This window comes from Urocampus carinirostris, chromosome 1 (genome assembly GCF_059441175.1).
Source record: "Urocampus carinirostris isolate Australia breed hairy pipefish chromosome 1, RoL_Ucar_1.0, whole genome shotgun sequence".
In the NCBI taxonomy this organism is placed as follows: domain Eukaryota; kingdom Metazoa; phylum Chordata; class Actinopteri; order Syngnathiformes; family Syngnathidae; genus Urocampus; species Urocampus carinirostris.
Window position 1 is genome coordinate 23,235,565 of NC_142349.1, and position 23,965 is coordinate 23,259,529.

The 23,965-nt window shown below is 38.8% G+C and overlaps 2 protein-coding genes across 5 annotated transcripts; both read right to left on the reverse strand.

The window, feature by feature from the left end:
• Positions 1–3,885: 3,885 nt before the first annotated feature.
• Positions 3,886–15,932, reverse strand: LOC148373979 (apoptosis regulator BAX-like). 3 transcript variants are annotated; one of them, XM_088330786.1, is made up of 6 exons: positions 15,821–15,932; positions 10,278–10,326; positions 10,007–10,165; positions 5,803–5,938; positions 4,790–4,894; positions 3,886–4,712 (listed from the first exon to the last, which is right to left on the reverse strand). In XM_088330786.1, the coding sequence occupies exons 1-6, from the start codon at positions 15,900–15,902 to the stop codon at positions 4,614–4,616; spliced, it is 630 nt and encodes a 209-aa protein (XP_088186912.1). In that variant the 5' UTR covers positions 15,903–15,932; the 3' UTR covers positions 3,886–4,613. The 3 variants fall into 3 exon arrangements, with proteins under 3 accessions (XP_088186912.1, XP_088186930.1, XP_088186919.1); XM_088330804.1 differs by lacking the exon at positions 15,821–15,932 and adding an exon at positions 12,554–12,652; XM_088330793.1 differs by lacking the exon at positions 15,821–15,932 and adding an exon at positions 12,371–12,433.
• A 2,766-nt stretch (positions 15,933–18,698) lies between these two features.
• Positions 18,699–23,944, reverse strand: arl5c (ARF like GTPase 5C). 2 transcript variants are annotated; one of them, XM_088330824.1, is made up of 7 exons: positions 23,874–23,944; positions 23,357–23,435; positions 22,374–22,434; positions 21,389–21,536; positions 21,157–21,240; positions 20,496–20,647; positions 18,699–20,423 (listed from the first exon to the last, which is right to left on the reverse strand). In XM_088330824.1, the coding sequence occupies exons 2-7, from the start codon at positions 23,400–23,402 to the stop codon at positions 20,375–20,377; spliced, it is 540 nt and encodes a 179-aa protein (XP_088186950.1). In that variant the 5' UTR covers positions 23,403–23,435; positions 23,874–23,944; the 3' UTR covers positions 18,699–20,374. The 2 variants fall into 2 exon arrangements, with proteins under 2 accessions (XP_088186950.1, XP_088186942.1); XM_088330816.1 differs by lacking the exon at positions 23,874–23,944 and having other exon boundaries at positions 18,700–20,423; positions 23,357–23,511.
• Positions 23,945–23,965: the final 21 nt, after the last annotated feature.

Here is a 23,965-nt window from a genome sequence, read left to right on the forward strand (position 1 = left end):
GGCTGGCCTTTGACCCTGGACAAGGGAGGACAGGGCTGGATCTGCCCGTGAGTACCTATCTCACCCTTTTACCTCCCGATTGAAGAGAAAGGGGGAGAGAGGTTTGTCAAACACGCCCAGGTTCCACACGGTGTCCCTCCCTCATCCCAAAGTAACAGGAAAGAATTTCAGAAACAGACGTTTTGGTGCTTTGGGCATATAATTTAATTCAAACACGCCATGACATAACCTTCGATCATTTCACTGTGTTGATTATTTTTAACGTCCAATTTATCCATCAAGTTCAGATTCAGATTCAGATTCAGATCTACTTTATTGTCATTCTAGTACACGTGTATACAGAACGAAATGTCGATGCATCTGACCCCCACAGTTTCCTTGAATGTACAGATATAAATAATGTTGTATTGTATTTTGGCTACGTATAGTATTTTACCATAGTTCCGATAGTGCAAGAAGAGTAGCTAACCAGATGCGCAAAATGGGCAGTCAGGTTAACAAGTCAGGTACACAGTAACATTAACACTGTAACAATAACGCTGTAATTACAATAGTGCAGAGAGCAATGTGCAAGGAGTGGCAAGCTATAAAAAAAACTGCCAGTAGTGCAAAAGTCAGATTAGCAGCCGTTTAGATTTAAGTTAACTATATGTTAGATTGACCATTTAACAGTCTAATGGCCAGGGGGACTAGACTATTGCGGAGCCTGGTGGTCCTGCACCGCACACTGCAGTACCTCTTCCCAGAGGCTAGCAGAGTGAACAGTCCATGATGGGGGTGAGAGGGGTCCCCAGTAATGTTTTTAGCATGGGATAGGCAGTGCTTCTGGCCAATGTCCTGAATGGAGGGAAGTGTAGTCCCGATTATTTTCTCTGCTGTCCTCGTTACCCTCCTCACACTACCCCAGTCGGTAGCGCTGCAGCCTCCACACCACACAGAGATACAGCTGGTCAGGATACTCTCTATGGTGCCCCTGTAGAATGTAATGAGGGAGGGTGGGGGCAGGTGGGCTCTCCTCATCCTCCGCAGGAAGTACAGGCGCTGCTGTGCCCTCTTAACCAGTGATGCAGTGTTTACGGACCAGGTGAGTTTGTTTGTAATGTGCACCCCTAGGAACTTGATACTGCTGACAACCTCCACAGCCTTGTTGTTGATGCAAAGTGGGGCATGGTTGGGCTGGTTTTTCCTAAAGTCGACAATGATCTCTTTAGTTTTGTCGACATTCAGGACCAGGCTGTTGTCCCTGCACCAGCCCACCAACTGCTCCACCTCCTCTCTGTAGGCCAGGTCGTTGTCATCCCTGATGAGGCCCACCACTGTTGTGTCGTCAGCATACTTCACGATGTGGTTTGTGGCGGACCTAGGGACGCAGTCGTGTGTCATCAAGGTGAACAGCAAGGGGCTTAGGACGCAGCCTTGGGGGGAGCCCGTGCTGAGGTAGATGACATCTGAACTGTTCTGACCTATCCGCACTGATTGGGGTCTGTCACAGAGGAAGTCCAGCAGCCAGTTCCGCAGGGGGGTGTTGAAACCCAGGAGTCTCATTTTGTCCACCAGATGTTGTGGGATGATGGTGTTGAATGCTGAACTGAAGTCCAGGAACAGCATCCGCACATGGGTGTTCTTCTCCTCTAGATGTGTCAGGCTCAGGTGAAGCGCAGAGGAGATGGCATCCCTGGTGGAGCGGTTTGTCCTGTCAAGTCATGTCATGTTTATTTGTATAGCCCTTAATCATAAAGAGGCTCAAAGGGCTGCACAGACCACAGATAATTGCAAAGCATAGACTATTATTACACCACCCCCTGATCTAAAACCTACATGAGGGCAAGGAAAAACTCAAAAACCTCAACATGAGAAAAATGAAGAAACCTTGAGAAACGGACCGCACATGGGGTCATCCCCCTTCAAGGATGACCAGGTTGCAGAGCGAATCTCAGGGGGAAGAGCATTCCACAGCACCGGGGCCCGAATGAAGAATGCTCTCAAACCTGCGGCTCATCGTTTTCAATCAATACATAGTTTCTTCCCTCTTTCCCATATGTTATAATGAGTTAATTAGAAGCACACGACTTTATCCTGGTGCAATCTTTTCTTTGTTTTATTGATTTTTCTTTTGCTATGTATAAATAAATTGTACTTTGTTTGGAATCAAACACGTGGGCATTCTGCTTGTGTCCACATTTTTCCTTCGGATCAATCATTAGCATTAGCGATGAACTTTAAAATCCCCTAGTTTGTCCTGTGGGTTTTAATCATACAGTGTCTCAACAGTGAACATATATTATTTTTTGTGCTTACATTTAAAGGGTTCCTTAGCGACGTACAACCAAAACGGGATCTGTTGGTGACACATTGACTGTAAACTGTAGTGAAAACTGTGACCTTTATATACTGGACGAATCTGCCGACCATTGCAGTGGTACATGGCCTTGCACATGTCTGCCTCCACAAAAGAATTAAAGTACTTCAGATTAAATATAACAGGGCAAACCTTTATCTCCAAGCAATATGAGTTCATGAAAAGAGCCATAGCTTGTGGACTATTAGGTTCCCGACCTCTGTTATAGACGCTTCGGAGCTCTAATAACAGGTTTTGCACGGGTGCTTGAAATTCTTGAAAATGCATTTACTCTAATGTTGTTTACGAGGATTGAAAAGTGCTTACATCTTGGATAGTGTTTGTGAATGCTTGAAATTGTCACCGTGTTTCTCAACAGACGCTGCTTTGCCATTGCATTCCTTCTTCTCAAGTGATTAAAGGCAACTGCCAGAGTCTGTTTAGTACGGTCTTTTAAAGCAAATGTATTTTGGGCCATTCAAAATATTAAAGTAGCATTTCCCAGTGGTAAATTGCAATGGGAAGAATTTGGAAATGTAAGCTTCATATTTCTGCTATCCGACCTAACACCTTCATGGGAAGGTTTGTCTCGAAAACATTTACATGTTTTGTCAAGATCCGCAAAATATCCGTCATTGACTTAAGATCTAAAAATCATGTCTTAATAAATGCAAGTCATTTTTATTTGTATAGCCCTAAATCACGAAGAGTCTCAAAGGGCTTCACAGATTATTACACTATATTACGCAGACTATTTTTCAGCCGACGAGAAGAGTAGGTTATTCATTTGCTATGGAGTAGAAGTGAGTTTTAAGTTTAGATTTAAACATTTCCACTGAGGTTGCAGATCGGATCTCAGGGGGAAGAGCATTCCACAGCACCGGTGGCCGGATGGAGAACGCTCTCGGACCAGCAGAACACTTCTTTGCTCTTGGGATCACCAGAAGACCGGCACTCTCAGATCGTAGGCTCCGGACCGGGACATAGGGGCAAATCAGATCTGAAAGATAAGAGGGAGCAAGTCCATGTATGATTTTGTATAATACTAAGAGAACCTTGAAATCACATCTAAGGCTAACTGGGAGCCAATGCAGGTTAGCCAAAATCGGTGTTATGTGATCGTACTTTTTTGTCCTAGTTAAAAGCCTCGCTGCGGCATTTTGTACCAGCTGAAGAGACTTGATTCTAGACTTCGGGAGACCAGAGAGTAGTGCACACACATGAGATTAAAAATCAAATATATAGATCACAGATACATTTGTGTTTCTGCAAAATATATGTTCACACTGGATTTTTTTCTTTTGATGGTACTGAAATGAAAATAAAAAACTTGAATTTGGCCTTGAAAAAGGTGTACAAACATTGTAATAATTCCAGAAATATATAATGAATCACAGTAGTGGCCAGTAGTGATTTTATGAATCAACAAGCCCGTTTCTCACTTCAAAGCTCTTAAGAGTATTCCATACGTCTAGGGAAATAATATTGTGTTTGTGTGTTTTGGATCATAAAATTGAAAAGCTTAATAAATGAGTGCTGCGAAGAAAGACATCTGTTAGATATTTAATATTCATATTACAACATACAAATTCACTCCGACATTTTTTCCCAGGGTTTGACTTTATACTCTTAGAAATGTGATAGAAAATGTGAAAAATTCATTGTAAAAAAAGCACAAGAAAAAGGCACTGACGAAACAAGGGTCTAGTTTTTTTTTTGTGCCGAGAAAACGCTTTTGAATGACTCCCGAAAAACGCGTACAGTGGTGTATTCTTTGACAAAGTCATGTGCACCTGGTCCAGAGCCTTACAAAAATCCAACTCCATTTTAGAGAAAATGGAAACGATCGATTAAACAAGCATTATCTACATATTGCTTTGGGAAGAGGAGTCAAACAAAAATACAAAACAGTGGCCACATTTTTTTTAAATAAATGTTACTGAGAAAGAGATTGTTTTGTGTAATAAAAAGGAAAAAGTCAATAATAATGGATTGCACATTGACAAATAGGAAGAGGACGCCTGCTGTCTCAATGAAATAAAGGAGCTGAATACCATAGCTCTGAATGACAGCAAAAAAATATGTGATTTTTGTTGTACCTAAAAGGTAGAAAATAAGTTATTTAAAACACATTTCCTCGCTCAGAGTGTTGGCTTGTGTACCCCGCCTCCAAACAGCCGCCAGTAACACAGGACACAGGAGTGAGTGGGAGCGACGACAGCGCCACGGTCTTCACAAAAAGTTCAAGTCCTCGTTTCCCGTTCGGGCGCTCTTCTCACATTTTCCGAGCCACCAGGAGGGTAGTGATGACGCCGGCCATGAACACGGCCACCATTTGCCACGTTGGCGTGCCGAAGTAGGAGCGGATGCCCTCCTTGAAAATAATAAAAAAGGTTTCAATGTTGAGAATCCATAGAACATTTGAAAGTTTGTTGATTTTCATGTCCTTACCCAGCCTCCTTGTTCCCGAATCCAGTTGAGAACATTTTCCTGGAGGTAGTCAATGGTCCAGTTGATGATGGTTCTGATAATGTCAGGGACGCGGGTCAACAGCGCCTGCGTGAACGATACAATTCGGAATTGCATAATGTAAATTCCGGACTACAAAGTATAAATCACGGTTTGAACACCTTTTTTCATGGCCACATTCAAGCACTTTTGAGGACTTTCAAAGTCAATTATCCAATTTCGCCAGTACCTCAGAGAATAAATCCAGTGCAAATCAAGCATTTTGCATTTTGATTTACAAATGCAATTTTTAATCTTACGTGTGAATTTTTTTGTAAATCGGTACTATATTTGTGGATCCGAACAATACATGTGTAAATATTTCTGAGACAAATCTCTACCCATATACTGGTGTTGGGTGCAAACGACATGCATCTTAAATTTTCAGTTGCAGGAAGTTTTTCCTGATTACAATTTACCACTGTGAAACACCATCCTAATATTTTTCATTTCCAATAATTGATACATAACACTTGCAATAATACACATTTCATAGTGGCCTGGCACAAATGTTCTTGGGCACGGCCCATAGGGGGGCGATGACGCTTTGTAGGACAATGCTATACAAACTAATGCCAGCTGTCATTTATCAAGAGGAAAAAAAGAAATGCCATGGCAAAGCAAAGTCACAAGAAAGCAGTGTCGGCGTCATTTTTAAGCAGCCTTGCTGGGACACCATGCAACAATTTCAAACAATTACAAGCACTTCACCAAAAATTCAAGAACTTTGCAATCCTTGAGATAAAAACATTAAAATTCACGCATTTTCATGGGTTTACTTCACTTGGCTCATGTGACACATTTTGGCCGGCAAAGTAGAGAAAAAAACTGTAATTTGCAAAGATTTGACAAAGAAATAGGCTCAAGTTAAGTGCTAGGGATAAATTCTGACCAAAATAAATGAATAAAATGATCTCTTTCAACACTGCAAACATTGATAATGGGTCTCAACTCACTTTGATAACGAGTCGACAGGCCAGGTAAAAAAGGGTGACCACACGACCCCAGCTGAACTTTCCATCAGAGAAAATCTCGACAGCAATCTTCACAAAAACCTCCTTGGTGGGACTCAACGAGGGGCAGTTGATCATCCTGAGCGGGAGAAGTTACATGATTTAAAGAGTCATGATTACTAAATGAAATATACTAAAACGGGAGACATGAGAGCAGTAAGAACAGGCCAAATCAATTTCAATGTCATCAGTAGGGGTCGGACAGGATTTGGTCAGGATTAGACCGTGTCCTGATACCAAGTTGCCGGTTCCATTTACTTCACGATTGTAAATAATTTTAGAAGAATTTTGATTGGATATAATTGATTGCTGTTTAATTTTCTTTCTTAAAAAACAAAAAACTTCAATCATACACTTCCAGGACAATAAACCATGAATGATGTTCAAACAATGCACATCAGTCTGTGTCAGACAGTCCGAAAGCTGACATTTATTTCAACTGAGACGTTGAGAACATAACATGTAGACTGTGCTACTGGTTTACAGCCACAATATGTCAATGTGGTCTTTTAATGATCATATTTCCCGTTTACACTCTTTGGTCGCTTTCTTCCTCTATGTTAGTATGCTGATTAAAGGTTTATTCGGGGTCCTTGGACCTTCAGTTCTAAATATTATCAACATATCACTCTCCTAAGGAGTTGTAGAAAACGTATGTAATTACAGAGCTGTGTCAAACCTACCGTTTCTTTCTAAAGTACTTGAAAAAGTTGTGGCACAGCAGCTGAATGACTTTATATCTGAGAATGATCTTTTTGAATCTATGCAATCGGGCTTCAGGGCTAACCACTCTACAGAGACAGCCCTGATTAAGATAACCAATGATCTTCTACTGGCAATGGACTCTGACGCTTCATCACTCTTGCTGCTGCAGGACCTTAGTGCTGCCTTTGACACTGTGGACCATAATATCTTACTAGAACGGTTGGAAAAATGGATTGGTCTCTCAGGAACTGTCCTCTTATGGTTCAGATCCTACCTCTCAGATAGGACGCACTGTGTTAAATACGGTGAAATGACATCTTAGCCCTTTAGTGTTACCTGTGGTGTTCCGCCAGGTTCAGTACTTGGTCCCCTTCTTTTCAGCATTTACATGCTTCCATTAGGTGATATTATTCACAAGTATAATATCAGTTTTCAATGCTACGCAGATGACACACAACTATATATTCCGATGGAGGAATCTTCCACAATAATCTGTGGAAATTTGGAGGCCTGCCTCACTGAGATAAAAGAATGGATGTCACTCAACTTCTTGCGCCTTAACTCTGAAAAGACCAAAATGCCAGTTATTGGTCCATCTAAATGCCGTGACTTGTTCTCAAAAACGGCTCTGAACATTGACAAATGTAATATCACCCAGAGTGATTCAGTCAAAAATTTAGGTGTCATATTTGACCACCATCTGTCCCTTCAAACACACGTTAAGAATCTTACCAGAACAGCTTTTTTCAATCTTCACAACAATTCTAAAATTCGCCCTATGCTATCCCAGAGATTATAATTCATGCGTTTGTTACCTCCCGTCTCGAGTACTGTAATGTACTATAATCCGGTCTCCCGAAGGCCAAAATCAAGAGCCTGCAGCTGGTACAAAATGCTGCGCACGGTCAACTTATCGGGAGTTTGCAAAATGCGCAAGGTAAGTGTAATTAAAGATCCGTCACTCCACAAATTGCCACTTTTTCTGGATTTTTTTTTGACAAACGCAGCAGGCTCCTCTCTAATCTCCTTTGTAAACACCCGAGTCTCTGCTTTGTCCTCTTAAGCCGTTTTTCGCAACCTTCACCGGAAATTAGTTGTTGTTTACCGGTAAAAGTGACACCGGGGATGAAGATTTGTTTGGATTGAGTGATTAGCAGTGAAGACGATAAATAATAATAATAATAATAATAATAATTTCCTTGTATTGTCATTCTGTGTAACAATGTACACAGAACGAAATGTCGATTGCACCTGACCCGTTGTAGCGAGCCGATGTTCTTTATGGTAGAGTTATGTAATTAACTCTTAATATGTCACGTCGTTACTGATGAGCGTGTACATGTAACGTTAGTATACTGTGTACTTCATTGTCATTTTTTCAAATTGCCTTTCAAGATGACATGAATGTTTTTGGCTTTGGATTTTGACAAATAAATGTCCCCTAAAATGCGACTTATACATGTTTTACACTTCTTAATCAAGCATTTTTTGGCTGGTGCGACATATACGCCAGAGAGAATGGTAGTGTGGAAAATAAGGTATAGTGTGTTTTTGCACAACAGTGATATATAAAGGTTGGCAAAGTGCCCATTTTAATGACTGTGTATTGTTGTTTGGCAGTTTAATGGCGATTTTGTTTGGAATGATGCAATGTCCAATTAAAAAGGTTAGGTCTTCACATCATTATCGTGCGCTACTAAAAAAAATTTTTAATTGAAGATTAAAGTTAAATTTAAACTACAGTACACAAATAGACCACCCACCAGAGGTAGCTACAACACACAGAGAAAAATACAAACACAACTTTTTGACTAACGTGCCTTTTCCAGGAGTTATTTAAATAGATTTGGATATCAAATAAATAAAAAGATGAAATACATATATTTGTAAAATAGTTATTAAAACAACCTATTTTTTGAGGTGCCAAGACTGAGTAGTTATCAGGTCCACCCCAGTGTTCAGAGAGATCTGGTATTCATTTTTTAAAAATCTGAACGAAAATAAAAAATCTTTCATAAAAGTAGAATAAGCCAATAAACAGGATAATATAGCAGTCAGATCCCAGTAGACGCCTCAAGATAAAATAGGTAGCAGTTAATTATAGATCAACTGCAGATTGAGCAATTCATAAATTTGATGGACATTAGTTGTTTCCGCACTGTGGATTAACCATCGTGGCATGAACGTACCAATTATGTACACTTTTATGCTTTTTGTATTTTCAATTAAAATTAAATTAAACTACATAGAAAAGTACTACTTAGGCGCTCAAATTTCTCACGGGTTGTAAGAACATGCAGATGTTCCAAATGGCATTGTGCCGGGATCCATATATTATTGGAATTGGGAGTCAACCACATAGTTTACACAAAGCATGCAATGTACATTAATTAGAGGAGGACAAACAGGAAAGTTTTTTGACAAGATGGAGGAAGAAGACATGGAGGAGGATCTGGGTGACGAGAATGTGCAAGATGATTTGAAAGAAGACGCGAGTGGACAAAAGACTGGCGATCCAAAAATAAAATAAAATCATTTGATCTACATCACACTAAGTGTCTGGCCACCTTGTGCCCCCCACACTGCCAGATCCTTGGCTAACTTTCTGTGCCATTGCCCGCATCAGTAGCCCCATCACCGCATTCAATCTTTTTTTACCGAGTAAATTATTGACCACATAGTCGCAATGACTAATATACAGGGGGAGAAAACGGGAATGCGCTGGACCACGATCACTGCACAGCTACTTCGTGCATACTTTCTTCTCATTTTAGCTGAAATATAAAAGACTAGTCTACAAAGGGCATATGGAAAAAGAAACTGGGTCGTCTGATATTCACTGCAACAATGTCCGTCTTTAAGTGTAGAGGGTAAAAAAAATAAAATAAAATCTACTCATGTACTAGATAAGTCCGATTCCACGAAATATTTTGAGTGGTTGGAAGTCAAAAAATATTGATAGATGACTGAGTAATCACACTTCACTGTCACGTCCAAATAATGTACACTGACATGCATTGTGTGAAGTTTTCTGGGTATTGCAGGAAAAATTGTCACCACTTTTTGACTAATACAAAGCTCTAATTATATATATATATATATATATATATATATATATATCCACAGTTCAGTTAGTTTTCTTTATAATCACTTTTAGGATTTTTACTGTCTAATTGGCGGGGGAGGAATAACTAAATAAAAAACTACATGTGTATGGATAGGTCCGATGCCACTGAACATTTTGAGGGATTGGAAGTCAAAAGATATTCATAAATGGCTTTGTTATCACACTTTAAATTCACGTCCAAATAATGTACACTGACATACATTGTGTCACCAAAACAAATGCATGCCACAAGAGTTAAAACCATTAATGGGAAAAGTACTAGGCACAGAACTTGTTTTAAAGACCCAGCTATGAGTTAATGCGGCATACGGTTACCGTTGGAGCTCCACATTGCCATCCAGGTCATCTCCGATCTTCTGCAAGCACTGGGCCAGCCTTTTATGGTTGGCATCGCTTATCTCGCCTCCGCCCAGCTGGGACCGGGTCACCACAGCGTTGCACTCTCCGTGCCGACGGACTCGCTCATAAATAAAACTGCAAAAGAGGATTTAAAAAAAAAAAAAAAAAAAAATCACGTTAAAATCACATTAATAGTGATATTTTAAAAAAGCAGTCGAGTCATCTTTTATTAGACAATTAAACTCACTCTTTTAACAAGACCGCTCCCAGTTCCAGTATCTGCTCTTTGGAGTCACCTGCAAATAGCAAAAAAAAAAAGGATACAATTCAAAATTATACATCTTTAAAATTGTTATACGAGTCTATGGGCGGCAGTAGCTCAGGAGGTAGAGCGATCGTTTTAGGATTAAGGGATCCCAGTTCGAATCCTGGCTTGTCCGTGTTACATGCCGAAGTGTCCTTGGGTAAGACACTGAATCCCCAACACCCCCAATAAGCAGGTTAGCGCCTTACATGGCTGCACAGATCACGGCCGCTATTGGGAAATGTGAAGCACAATGTAAAGCGCTTTGGGAAGTCATTGACTTGAAAAGCGCTATATAAATGCAGATCATTTCATTTCATGGTTATCTGATTTAGTACAGGCGCTGCCCTACTTACGAACAATTCGTTCCGGACGATTGTTTGTAAGATTCATTTTTTTCGTAAGTTGCTTCAATGCTATTTTTGTATGGAATTCATGTTTAAGGTTGATATAAGTATGGTAAAGGCTCGTATAAGTAACCTGTATTGTTTCATACTAGAAAAATTAATTTTTCATAAAATAATATGCTCTATAAAGACAAATAAAATTAAGTTGAACTTACTTTTGGAAGATGAGCTTCAACAGTTAGGTGACTTCCTCCTCCGTGGTAAAAAAATGGCCAAAAAAAAAGCGATCCAACCATTTTCTCAACCACATCAAGCTTTCTTATTCCACTTTCATTTCAAAAGGAATGGCTCACCTTTTCTTTCCACTTTACACCAACCACATTGAATGGATGCATGAGATAATATAGAATAAAAATATCAAAGTTCTTAGCGCGCTGGAGATACAGTATAGTTAGTACGTTTAAACACAAACTAGAAAGAGGAAGCGAATTATTTTTGTTCCGGGTGGATGCTGGGTGAGCTCTCACAGCACCACATGCCAGTAGCGGCGGAAAGAAGCACTACAGTAATGTCCTGTACCCGGAAAAAGGTGCACAATACAAAATAAAACTTACAGCAATGTCCATGTATTTTTCGACATACCAAAAAAAGTTTGTATCTCCTGTTCTTCGTAACTCAAATATTTGTAAGTAGGGGAGCGTCTGTAAACAACTTTTCATTCATTTGAGTGTCTGCAATTTTTGGCCTGTAACAACAAATCAAAGTCAATGTTTCCCTCAGGCTCCCATTGCCAATGTCACAACATGTAGCGTCTTTTAGTTTTTGTAATTGTTCATGTGACGTTCACAATGGGACCACGAGGGGTGTTTGAAAGTTACTTTCAACGGACCACAAAAAAACAAGTTAAATGCCGTGGGTGTATGTGTTGGCCAGTAACTCAAATTATTTCCATTTATGAATAGGGTATAACAGAAAATAATTGTCAAGCACTGAGAAACACGAAAGAGTGTTTCCCTTAAGTTTTTTACGTTTATACACATCCTCCAGGATCTCAGTTTTTTCTCCAGTCCGACATTATCTGGTACAGTTAGTAAAATGCTATATTAGATAAAATATCATTCATTTTCTTACGTCATCTACAGCTCTAATGATTACAGAGTGGTTTGTGGCTTATTACCAATATTATTAATTTGATAATATTGTCAGACATTAATCCGGTCCGTGGTACAGAAAATGTTGAGAAGTACTGTACTGTCGTATCATAGAACAGACAGACAATGACAGTTATCAAATTCAGAGAGCAGAATCGAAGTTATCAGTAACATTCAATGTTATTGCGATAATACAGGCTGCTTAGTGTCAAATAGGTAAGTTTAAATGAGTTGAATAATTGTATTATTACGGTGTGTATATTACCAATTTTGAAAGACTTTATTTGCAGGGCTCAAGAATTGGCAGTGAAGGGGGGGCAGGGTGTTTATTTTATTTTTTGGGGATAATAGTTGATCACCATTCCTTCTAAAGATCCACATGCCCTTATAAAGAAGCACGTAGAACTGCAAAGTAAACAAAGAAATCACAAGTCATTGCGTTCACGCATACAGTTAAACGTTTTGAGGTCAAGGTCATCGCACTGCTGCTTGATCGTCTCGTCAATAAACTCAAAACTAATTTAAAGCGTGAGCTAACCTGAGGCTAACGACCCACCACTCGTGACAAAAAGAGCTTCCATTTGCCAAAAATAAATAGTAGAAGGACAACAAACGGCGGGAGAGCAATATCACTTGCTTGTTCCAGAGTCGCGGCGAGAATGTCACGGTTACTTTACATGTATTTTTGTGAACATAACAAAGGTGCGAATGGCGAACTTACCCTGTCCACCTCCTCCCGGGTGCGCTGCCATCTTAAATTGTGCTAAAACACACCGCTACGACTTCCGCATTAGATCACGTGACCACTTGTTTGTCGCCCGTGCGGCGGACAATGACGTCATTTTTGTTAATGACTTCGAACATACACTAGGATCTAGTGTAGTGACTAGTGACTAGATGCTACAAGTTAACACCATACATGTTAAGTTTCAGAAAATGGGAAATCGGGAGATTTTTTATTTCGACGCGATTATTATTATTATTATTATTATTATTATTGGAAAATACAACAATAAAATTCGTTTTTCAATCTACTTTATTGTTATTTTATGTTTACATGTGATTATTACAATGTTTAATTATTCCAGATTTTCTGGTGTTCTTTAACATAGTCATATGTAGCGCTCTTATTCGTCTGCTGCTCTCGAAGGAATGAGATCACGTGGAGTTCGAGATTATGATTGCCGAGTCTCGATCAAGGCTTTTTCCGGTGCAGAACGGCGAAAAAGACGATGATAAAGACTATGGATAATTCGGCTACATTTTAATCGGCAAAACTTTGTTCACATAAAAATTTCTGCGACCAGAAATCGGTAGATGTTGCTCTGAGATCGGCAGGCGGGAGAATCGTAGCCAAAGCGGTAGTCTCCCGACCAAATCGGGAGACTTAACAAATGTGTAACACTAAGAGATATTTTGTGGTGTTTTTTCATCCACTCACTAGCTCCCTCGTTGGTTTGTTGTTTTAAGATTTAAAAAGCTCCGGGGCTCGGGTGACGTCATTTCCCGAAAGAATAATACAGATCTGAAAGTGAAACTCACATACCTGTCAACCTGTACGGTTTTGCCATACAAAGTACGCTTATTGTGCATTTTTAACGTGTACGACGTACGGAAAAACGCAAATTTGTCAATGATGGATACCATCCGGTATACACCGACTATCACGAAACGGCAAATCAATCAAGTCAAACGAGTTCGCCGCGGAAGCCTCTATCTTGGTGTGTTTTTTTTCGTTGCAAACGAAGCCAGATGATGTAGTGATGTAGTGAAAGGAAGTCCGTCTCTTTGTACAGAACTGGCTTTTTCGGCTCAACTCTTTTAAGAGAGCCGGCTCTCAAACGGCTCACTTGCTTTGATGCATTATATTACAAATGATTATGTTGTATAAAGAAGTTAAGAAAAAAGGAAGTATAAAATGAGAAAATGAAAAAAGACAGGTTTGTGGTTATCCATTTAATCAGTATATTACCAACAATAATTTAATGCAGAAAATGAATTCATAATTTGAATAAGAAAATATATTATTCCACTTAATTATATTTGCATGTATTTTTCCCTTCTACAGTGAAAGTCCAAGCTACAGTACTTCATTTTTGAACGTTTTTTATAATAAACCTCAATTATGTCGAGCAACTCAGGATCTCACAACAAAATTTTAATTAACAATATATATGATATAACGAAACACATGTACAATACAACATGTTAAACGACATAAACAAACATGTTTGAAAAAAAAAATGGTGTAAGATTATTTTGTATTTTGTAAGGGAAAATACGACAGTTTGTAAGGGCATGGAGCCGTGGAGGTTGACAGGTATGAACTCATTCATCCATCCGTCATAATACAATATAAAAATATGTGTAGCCCTAGTTTTTTTTCATACATAAAAATGGAAGAAAAATACACCCTGTGGCAAATAAACTCATTTACTTAACAAAAAATTAACACATTCAAAATCAACAACACAAATCAACAACTATCGGACGATTAAGCCGTTTTGTTCCCAAATGACACATAACTGATTCAGACAGGAGTGATGGCGTAGGTGTAACCGGCACGACCATGTCTGAACTCCTTCCCCGTTTCTTGGGTGGACAGTTACACAAACAGATAATGAATTCTTAGATCCCAAACGAAAAAATGATAATCGTTCCTTTGCTTGCAAGTGACAATAAATGTGTACCACTGCCACAAAATACTACTGAAACTACTACAAACTAAATTTAGAGCTTAAAAAACAGGGCCCTTTTATGATAATTTCTGGATATTTTTTTCTTTTCAATCATGTTACAACAAACATCACAATACAAAATGATTAGTAACCTGGTCTGTCACTAAAACCTTGAAGCCAAAGGTTTATATGAGACCCAACTCCAAAACAACTTCGGAAGCTTCTTTCATTCTACAAATGATCATATCTTACATCATTATCACAATCATTTATTAACCCATTTCTAAATGATCAAATTGTTTGTATCATGATACATACAGTATTTTTCTCCCCTTTCTTTTTGATAAGTATTTTTTTCCTACAGAAATACCACAAACATCCTACCACACTAATACTACAATACAATACCACTATAGAAATACAACTACAGAAATACTACAGAAATTCTATAAAATATTACTGCAGATATACTCCTACAAAACTACTACAAAAACGGTACTACAGAAATACTATTACAGTGACACTTAAAAAATACGACAGAAACACTACAAAATACTACCAAATATTACAAAAATATTGCTAAAATATTGCAAAAGGAAACATCAAATAAGTGCTCCAAACAGGGACCTAATATATTATTTTCTTTAAATCAGAGTGTTTAAAAACCAATTTAATGAGAGTAATCTATTAAAAAATATATAACAAGAAACATAACATGCAGCTGTCTGGCTGTATATTTAAATTTATAAATGCAAATGAGAACTCGATTGGTGTCCAGGCCCGGACCCCTGACCATAATTTTTAACCCAGTGCAGCCAGCGACTCCATAGGTTTGCCCCCCCCATCCAATAAACTAACAATCTCCATCTCCTCCCAAGACTCTCACTCACAAACACACGTGAGAGTTATCTGAAATGGACTTTGAAAGGCAAAAAGAATGAGATTTTTTTTCATTGTTTTCTTATGCTTTGTACTCCACACGCTGTTTTTGATCAAAATGTTGCCATCTATTCAGAAAAATTGGAATTCTCTCCGCGTGTGTATTTTCTTTAAAAAATAAAATATTTCCCACATCAATTTTATATAAATGCTATTCATAAACATTTAAATGCTAAACTAGACAGAAAAACCTCCACGTAATGTATTTTTTTCCTGTAAACATCACGAGTTTTCTCTTTAAAATTAGCTGCATTTGTTTGATTTTCAAGACAAGAGCACCTAAGAAGTGAAATGTGGAAAGAAACCTACCTTGCTCTGCCTGAGAGATTACAAGTATAGCATTACATTTAGGAATTTGCATAGTGACGTACCTTGAAAATGAGTCAGCGCAGAACTTCCAGTCTTGCTTATTCTTGTAATTGCTTTTTGTTCTAAACTGTAGTTGGCTAACATATCATGTACTTGCTTCGAGTAAAGCTTTGTGATGTTTAATCTTAGGTGATTGGTTGGGATTTGTCACATAGGCTTATTCTTTTGCCCTTATTACAAACGTTTCTTTAATCAAAATAGAACTTCACTTGCTTACTTTGAACTCTGGGCTCCACTAATTGATCAAAGTCTGCAAGTCTTTGAGATCTGTTGTGATCAGCATTTCATACTTTCATCTTTGTACTACTGCTTAAGGCAATTGGATCGCATGATATGGTTCAGATTTGAAGATTTGAAACGAGTCTGGTCTGGAACTGATGCAGAGCAACAATGTTGGTGCACAGCCAATCTTTGGCCTAAACCTGGCTCATACCTGGTCTTCATAAGCGTTGCATGGTGTCCTCATGTAGTAAAGATCTAGGAAACAGATCTGGAAGAAGCCTGAGCCAGGACTGGTTTAAAGTTAGACTATGTTGATATACTGTTCATTTCTGGCCCATACGCTACTTGGCCCGTACCTGGCACAGATATTACCAAATGTAGAACATTTCAATCTAATTGTTTATTCCTTAAACAATAATAGAATGACAGTAATGAAAAAAAAGGATATTTACTTGAACTATTTTCACATTATTTTTGTTTCTCAAAAAGATTAAATTGAGTGGAAATGGATGAAAGAGGGAAAAACTTGAGTTAGTGCTCTTCCGCGAGACCACCTGTACCCAATAATGTTTGCAAAACACGGTCTTGACCAGCCCAAACCATTCATCTCCACTTTTGGCCCAGCCCAGAATCAGACCACAGGTGTTAATGTAATGGGGATCAGCTGACTTTTAGTTCTAGCTTTAGTCAACATTCTTTAACCCTGTTTCAATTTGCTGTAGACAATGACACAATACATTAGTTGAAATAATATCCTCAGAAAAGTCACTTGATTTGTCTGCATAGCATTGATATCTACGATGATGAGAATTCTGAAGCATGTGACCGAAAATCGACTGAACAAAATAGGCCCTCGATCCCAAAGAGTGGTCCCATAAACAATTTATATGTTTTCTGATTCATTTCTGACAATCGTAAACCTATCCTTTTAACTCATTCGGTGCTGGATGTTTCTCTCAAATGGGAGATGCGGGCGCCAGATAATTTTTGCCATTTTGTCTATTTCTTGAAGGCCTACAGAAAATATTGTACTGTAGCCATAAAGACATAAAACCTATCAAAAGAAAAAAAGGAGTATGTTTCTGGCTTCTACCATTGTTTAGTAAACAGTTGAACATTGCTAAGATTCTTGAAAATACTTGATTTAAGTGAACTTTTGAGAAAAACAGCTTTTTGTGAAAGGGTGCATTTTCAGCTAAACTTTTCCTTTGTTGCTTTTTTGCGGCATTTCTGATACCTCCAATATCTAAACAATGCTTTCCATAAACTTTGCCAGGAAAAATAACATTTTATTGTAAGAACACTAAACTTATGCATGAACGATGCATACAATTTGCAAGAACTCTTCAGCAACTTATGTTTCTGGTGACATGATCACAGTTTTGCTCACTCGGGGGCCACCCACACACTCCCAGTTGCTGGATAGAGGAAGCAAAGCAACACGAGGAAGTGGAAAAGGTTCTGGTCAACGCCATTCCTTCCATCTAGTGATGATTTATCATACTAAAATAATTCCAAGAAGCTTGATACTTACTGATCAACAGCGCCAACGTATTTACAATCATTTAAAAAAAATAAAACAACATATATTTACGTTTTGGCACTCAGGGACACTGGTTCAGAATATGTATACGTTATGGCACATGGTGAGAAAAGTAGGACCTGACCCATTTTAGGACTGTTCCCTCTTTACCAAGTTTTGAAAATAACAGTTACATTTCATGGATTGTCTCACCTGCGTGAAATCAAAGGTAGCACTTTGCTTTTTATCAGTCCTCAAAATTAAAGTAGTTTATTAGTGTAGTCGTGATGACATCACATGATGTCATTTTTAATTTTGAGTGTGCCCGAATGGATATCCAACTCAAATAGCGCCATCACCTCATCGACCTCACAATTAGCTTTACGCCAATTAGCTGCCCTTTAGCATAGAGGAGTCAATAGTCAGAGTCATGATGACATCACGATGCATCATTTTAAAAAGTAACTGTGCATCACTCTACAATAGATGTCCTACATATGTTCTACCGATGCTGTAGAAGGTGTCCTAAGCAGGAAGAATGCAAATAATAAGCAGCATCAGTTCTTGGCTCTCGGCAACAGCGAGAAGCTGCCTACAGTCAACATCCTCAGTCAGAGGCCCTCACCACCCCCTTAATGGTGTAACACCACAGCAAAGCGAACACATTCTCCTCCGAGGGAAACCCAAAAAACACATCCTGCTGTATCATGTCACCGGCACCTGCTCTACGCAAATACACAACACTGAATGCAGGAGACACCTACACACCATGAGCTCCTTGTTGAGCTACATGCATTGCAGGAGGTCCCTTCTGCAGTTCTATCCAAACTTTTTCTCGCCCATTCCACGTCGCAAAACCGAGAAACAGGTTCATGCGGTGTTTGTCGTTTTGGCACAAGCCGCCAGCTCAGTCACGGCAGCAAGCAGTCGTATGACGTGGTGGTTGTTGGAGCGCATGAAGAAAAAATGCATACATTGTTTCAAGATGGCGGTGATGCTGTACGTCATTCTGTGTGTTAGAAACTTGGTAGTGGACTGCATTGACATTCTAGCTGCCGTTTTTTACTTGAGTCTTTTGTATACATTGTGAAGTTAAGATCATATTTTTATTAAAAAAACATTTGTACTTTTTAGGACTCTATCTCGTCCTACAAGAACAAAATTCTTATTTATTACTGCTTCGGAATTTTCAGAAAAGGGAACATAAAAACACATTACCATACATGAAATCATGTTTGAACACGTTTCAATTAATCGATTACCAGAAAAGTATATCACATACTCATTATTTCTAAAACCAACCAGCCAAAATACGGCAAAATACATGAATAAAATCCAAAGAGTAATATTAATTGATGGCAAAATATAAAATGTTAAAGTTTCGAGGCCAAATGTTAAAAGGGACTCTCTAATAATTGACGACTAGATGTTGCTGTATTCGTGGAGTCCAACCAAAAATGAGTGCTACAGAGCACGAGGACAATTACCAACTATGAAAAGTAAAAGTGATGAAACCGCACCTCCTAATATTTGGCAACGCCTTTCACAAGGTGTTTGGTTTTGTAGCAGGAAAATAGCAGACAATCCACTCAGTTCCTTCTCGATTAGTCTCATGGTATGTCAAATAAATACACATTTCTCAACCTACGAGTATTTTTAAAAAAATGCACATTTATATGATATTTCATGTACTTTTGCGTATTATTCAAATCAATATTGTTATATTTTACCACTATGAGGCGCTTAACAATACACAATATCCCTTTAACATTAAAAAGCAAAAATACTTCCTTTCATTACAAAAAAAATGATGTGAAAATCAAAATCATTTCAAATGACATTTTTTTTTTTCTCCAAAAAGTACAAAATTCCAAAATATAAGCTAAATCTGTCTGTGGTGCTCAGGTACTTGACGACTATGTGTTTCAAAATATTAGGTGATATGATTATGTTTTGGGGGTTTGCAGGCTTGTGAGCAGATAATGTATGATAAATGAATGTACAGTACATATCAAGGCTTTCTACACTATCTCATGGAGTAGTGAATAAGAAGCACCTTGTAAAAAGTGGATTGTTCTTGAAAGAGGTTTCAGCTCAGCCTTTCTATCTGCTAGTTGAATGCTATTGTTTAATTGCACCAATCTCAAACAGTGAAATGAATAAAAATGAACGCCGAAGAAGCATATTTAAAAAGATAATGCCTGGTTTCACCAGATTCATAAAATTGTGTTTGTGCTAATCCCCAAAACCCCGCACATAACAGCAATTAATGCTAGGTTATGAGGAAGGCTTGATATACTTTGTGGCATCTCTATTGGGTTTAGTGGAAAATTATTATAAGAAATACACAAGTTTGACTTACAAGCATGGTTGAATAAAAATTCAAATTGTATCTCAAGACATCACTGTGCTTTAAATAATAGCATTAGGTCTTTTTCAACAGTTTTTTTGCACGATAGTAAAAAAGTACAAAATGAACAATAAAAATGGAATACACCATTTTTATATAAACTTATTTTCATTTCCTTAAAAAAAGTACATACATTCCTCAAGATACTCTAATATAGTCAAATACTTGTATACTTTCCCAGCACAAAAGATTGCCTATTAATTATGTCCTCTTTTAAACAGAGCAGAGAGGGCAACCACACGAGTCTTCCGTACACGGACAATTTCATCGTGTACACTATCAGTATTTGATTACGTATACACGCCAGCACAAATTTTTGCCTACCAAGTGTACGACTGACAAGCATCTGCTAAAGTAGCCTGTGAGCCAGTGTTCACTGCTAAAGAAGAAGCTGGAGGATCTTCAGGAGGCGACCACTTGCGACTGCATCCAGTCCAGACTGGCAGGAAGGCTGGAGTACACAATCAAATAATCCTGATGCCGTGAATCAATTTTTTTTGTCTTGCGATGTTGTAAAACGTACCCCTCTCCAGTCAGGCCGCAGCAAGCCTGCACATGCCAGTTGTGCGTCGTGATGGTGTCCAGGGTGAGGTGCCTCGAGATCTCGGCTGCCGTCATGGAGCCTTTCATGTCTTGTTTGTTGGCCAGCACCAGAACGGAGGCGCTCTGCAAGTCCTGTAAGAGACGACACAACATGCCATTTTTAATTTTGGTAACAGCCTTTGTTTAAAGGTTGTGTGCATAGTTTGATGTGTCCTTAAAATGTTGACAGTAGAATTCCGGTTATCGAATCCCTTCACCACTAGGGTCGTCAAAACACAGACACAACTTAAATATTTTAATCTGTCACAATGACACACCTCCAACGACTAGAGGGCCCCAACAGGGTTTGAACTGGGCACAGGTGTGAGATGCTTGGACACACCTGTGCCCAATTATCTTGCACCCTTAAACAAGGACATTTTGAGCTGCACACGTTTGTTGGGTCATTGTCATTTTTCATTTAGTCTGCCATTGTCATCCTGGCTTTCACCTTCATGTCAGTTCCTTTCTCGCTGACATTAATCCATTTACTCCCTAAACTTTCATATGCTATGTTGGTTGATATGTTCTACCTCATGGTGTTTACTCATGTTGTTAAAATAATTAAGGTGATTATGAACTAATTTGAAATGCATACGCACCTCATGAGCGAGCATTCGGTACAGCTCATCTTTGGTGAGCGTGAGCCGTCCTGGATCGGTGCTGTCCACGACTAGGATGACAATCTGAAACGTGCACCATCATAGAAAACATACAATAAGCTGAAAGGCTCTTTGCACACATCCACTGATTGTTGTTATCAAAGCTGTTGGTTATAAAGTGCAACAGTTTGAACTCTTATGTAACATTCCAGGAGAGAACACGTAATCGCACCTCGGCATTGGAATAGTAGGAGTACCAGGTGCCACGAAGGCTTGTCTGTCCTCCGATGTCCCACACCAAAAAGTTAGTGTTCCTCACAGTGATCTGCTCCACGTTGCTGCCCACTGTCGGGGATGTGTGAACGGCTTCCTTTGTCAGGCTACAAGTCCATAAATAGAACATTAGTGGCAGTTGTACCTCTACGTACAAACTTAATTCCTTCCAGGATTGTGCTCGTAGCAAGAATTGCTTGTGTAAGAAGCCCCTATACCGATATGAAATAGCCAGTTCCAGACGTCCCAAAAGAATCAAAGTCTGGCTCAAATCATTATTGCAGCCTCTGTTAAGTTGCTTGCGTGGCAAGTGCAAGTACATGATATTCTTAGACCTGCTCGACTAAACTCTTCTTTTTTAATCGTTTTGGGGTTTTTAGTGGACGTTTACATTGTAATTTAAACAGTCCTTTTCTTACTTTCACCACATTCATGGTAGACTTACAGAAAACCACGAGCATGAGCTTCAAATGACTCTCACTCTCCTCCATCACCACGTCAGACTTGGAATGGGGACCTAACCCTTCAATGTCACATGAACACCACGCTCATGTTTTTCTCCTTTGATTTCTTTCTTTGTTTCAATTGTCATTTCCCTTTCTCACAGACACCTTACCGTTTCCCATTCTGGAACTCGTGGCTAAGGTCACAAAAAGGAGATGCAATAAAATGTTATTAAAGAGATGCGATCAAAAGAAACTAGTTCTCTACGGGTATAACCAAGGGCACATATGTAAACTGGACCTAGCTGATGGTGATGAGCGGTCACTAGGACTATCGTGAACTGACTTTCCTTGGTAAAGTGAGGCGATATTTTTGTTTAAAAAAATCGTGTATTAAAATCCTCGTGTGTAGATATTCTCATGTAAAGAGATACCACTCTATGCGACATCGTGACCATGCAAGAAAATGAGGGGTGCGAGAAATAGGGGGATGTCTCTTACAACTGGTAGAGGATGGTTGTCTTGCCTGCGTTGTCCAGACCGACAACAATGACTTTGTGCTCTGAAAAAGTGTAAGGGGAATTCTATAAATGAAAGGACACTAAAATGTGAGAAATACCAAATGTGAGAAATACCAAATGTAGACACACTGGTTAAAAGAGTAGCAGTGAGAACAGAAGCAACAATAAATCATTACACCATACCTTTGAATTTATATTTTTCCCTGTATTTTATGGTTTTTGATCATTTTGAATTGTGTACTCTGTATATAAGAATATTTTTACAGGAATTTGGTTTTAATGCACTGCTAAGTATAAGAGGCAACACTGGATTGACCCGAAAGTGGGAGAAGAACTTAGATAAATCCTGAAAGAATAGTTTATGTTGTTAATTTGGAATAAACCTGTATTCTGCAATGCATGTAGCTCAACAAGGAGCTTATCTTTGTTATTATTCTACATAGTCTATCATCTCATCTCATCTCATTAGCCGTACCGCTTATCCTCATTAGGGTCGCGGGGGGGCTGGAGCCCATCCCAGCCATCTCCGGGCAGTGGGCAGGGGACACCCTGAACTGGTTGCCAGCCAATCGCAGGGCACACAGGGACATGCTGTGAGTTAATAGGTGCCACGTTGTGTTTGTAAGGTTTACTCTCGCTCACAAAGGGGAATTTCAATCATTAATAAGCAGTACTTGGCTGAGGTTGATAGGTATGGTACATGCACATATTCATTTATTACAACAGGAACCGCAATATGATGCCAATTTTATACGTTGCTTCATTAATTGAGCGATGCATTAGAACTGCATTCGCATTTTAATTCCAACAATCAACTACATGTCCTAATGTTTTGGGTTGCTTTCACGTTTTAAGATAGTGAAAAGGCAGACGATACACATAGTGGTTAGAAAAAAATGTAATGATTTTTAAAAATCTCTACTGTATTTATGATATGTGAGGAAATAAAATGATTATTCTTACCTCTGTTACCAAACACTGTCATCATTTTGGTTAGAAGGAAGCCCATGTCCAATAAGTGCACGAAGAAGTGAAGTATATGCTGAACAAATGCCAAAAAAAAAAATCTGATGGTGTAACATGGGATTGCACTCTCAACTGGACTCTCTTGTAAAGGCCGGAGTCTTTATTTTGCAATCGCAAAACGGAAAAGGACCGCCCCAAAATTTTGAATTTCCTACGTTGCCTGAAGACACATGAACTCACCCTCCAATGTGGTAAGGATAGAAGTGGAGTCTAATTAAAGTCGCCGTTCAGACCAGCCACCCATATTCTTGTTTTTTGTTGTTATTTTTATGTCTTTGATACAATATTTGAAAGTAATTGGAGTAGTTATTATTGGATGTAAATGACGACAGGGACAAACATAATTATCTGAAGTATCTATTTGTGTATTAAACGTGACATTTTACGAAAGGGATGAATTCCTTTTTCATAACAACAGTCCTAAATGTGTTGATAGAATAACACATTTACTTACGAATAAAACTAACTAATGAGTTGACCGTACTACACCTGAAGACAACACTGGTCTCTTGAGTGACGATTTGCATGGCGCAGTTGCAAATGACG

Coding starts and splice junctions, on each gene's coding strand:
- LOC148373979 (XM_088330786.1), bottom strand. CDS start 15,902: ATGTTAGCCAACTACAGTTTAGAACAAAAAGCAATTACAAGAATAAGC. Junction 10,327..15,820: donor TGCGCTGACTCATTTTCAAG/GTACGTCACTAT, acceptor TGCTATTTGCAG/GTGACTCCAAAGAGCAGATA. Junction 4,713..4,789: donor TTCGGGAACAAGGAGGCTGG/GTAAGGACATGA, acceptor ATTATTTTCAAG/GAGGGCATCCGCTCCTACTT.
- arl5c (XM_088330824.1), bottom strand. CDS start 23,402: ATGGGCTTCCTTCTAACCAAAATGATGACAGTGTTTGGTAACAGAG. Junction 21,537..22,373: donor ACAACCATCCTCTACCAGTT/GTAAGAGACATC, acceptor ATGGACTTGTAG/CCTGACAAAGGAAGCCGTTC. Junction 21,241..21,388: donor CCTACTATTCCAATGCCGAG/GTGCGATTACGT, acceptor TGCACGTTTCAG/ATTGTCATCCTAGTCGTGGA.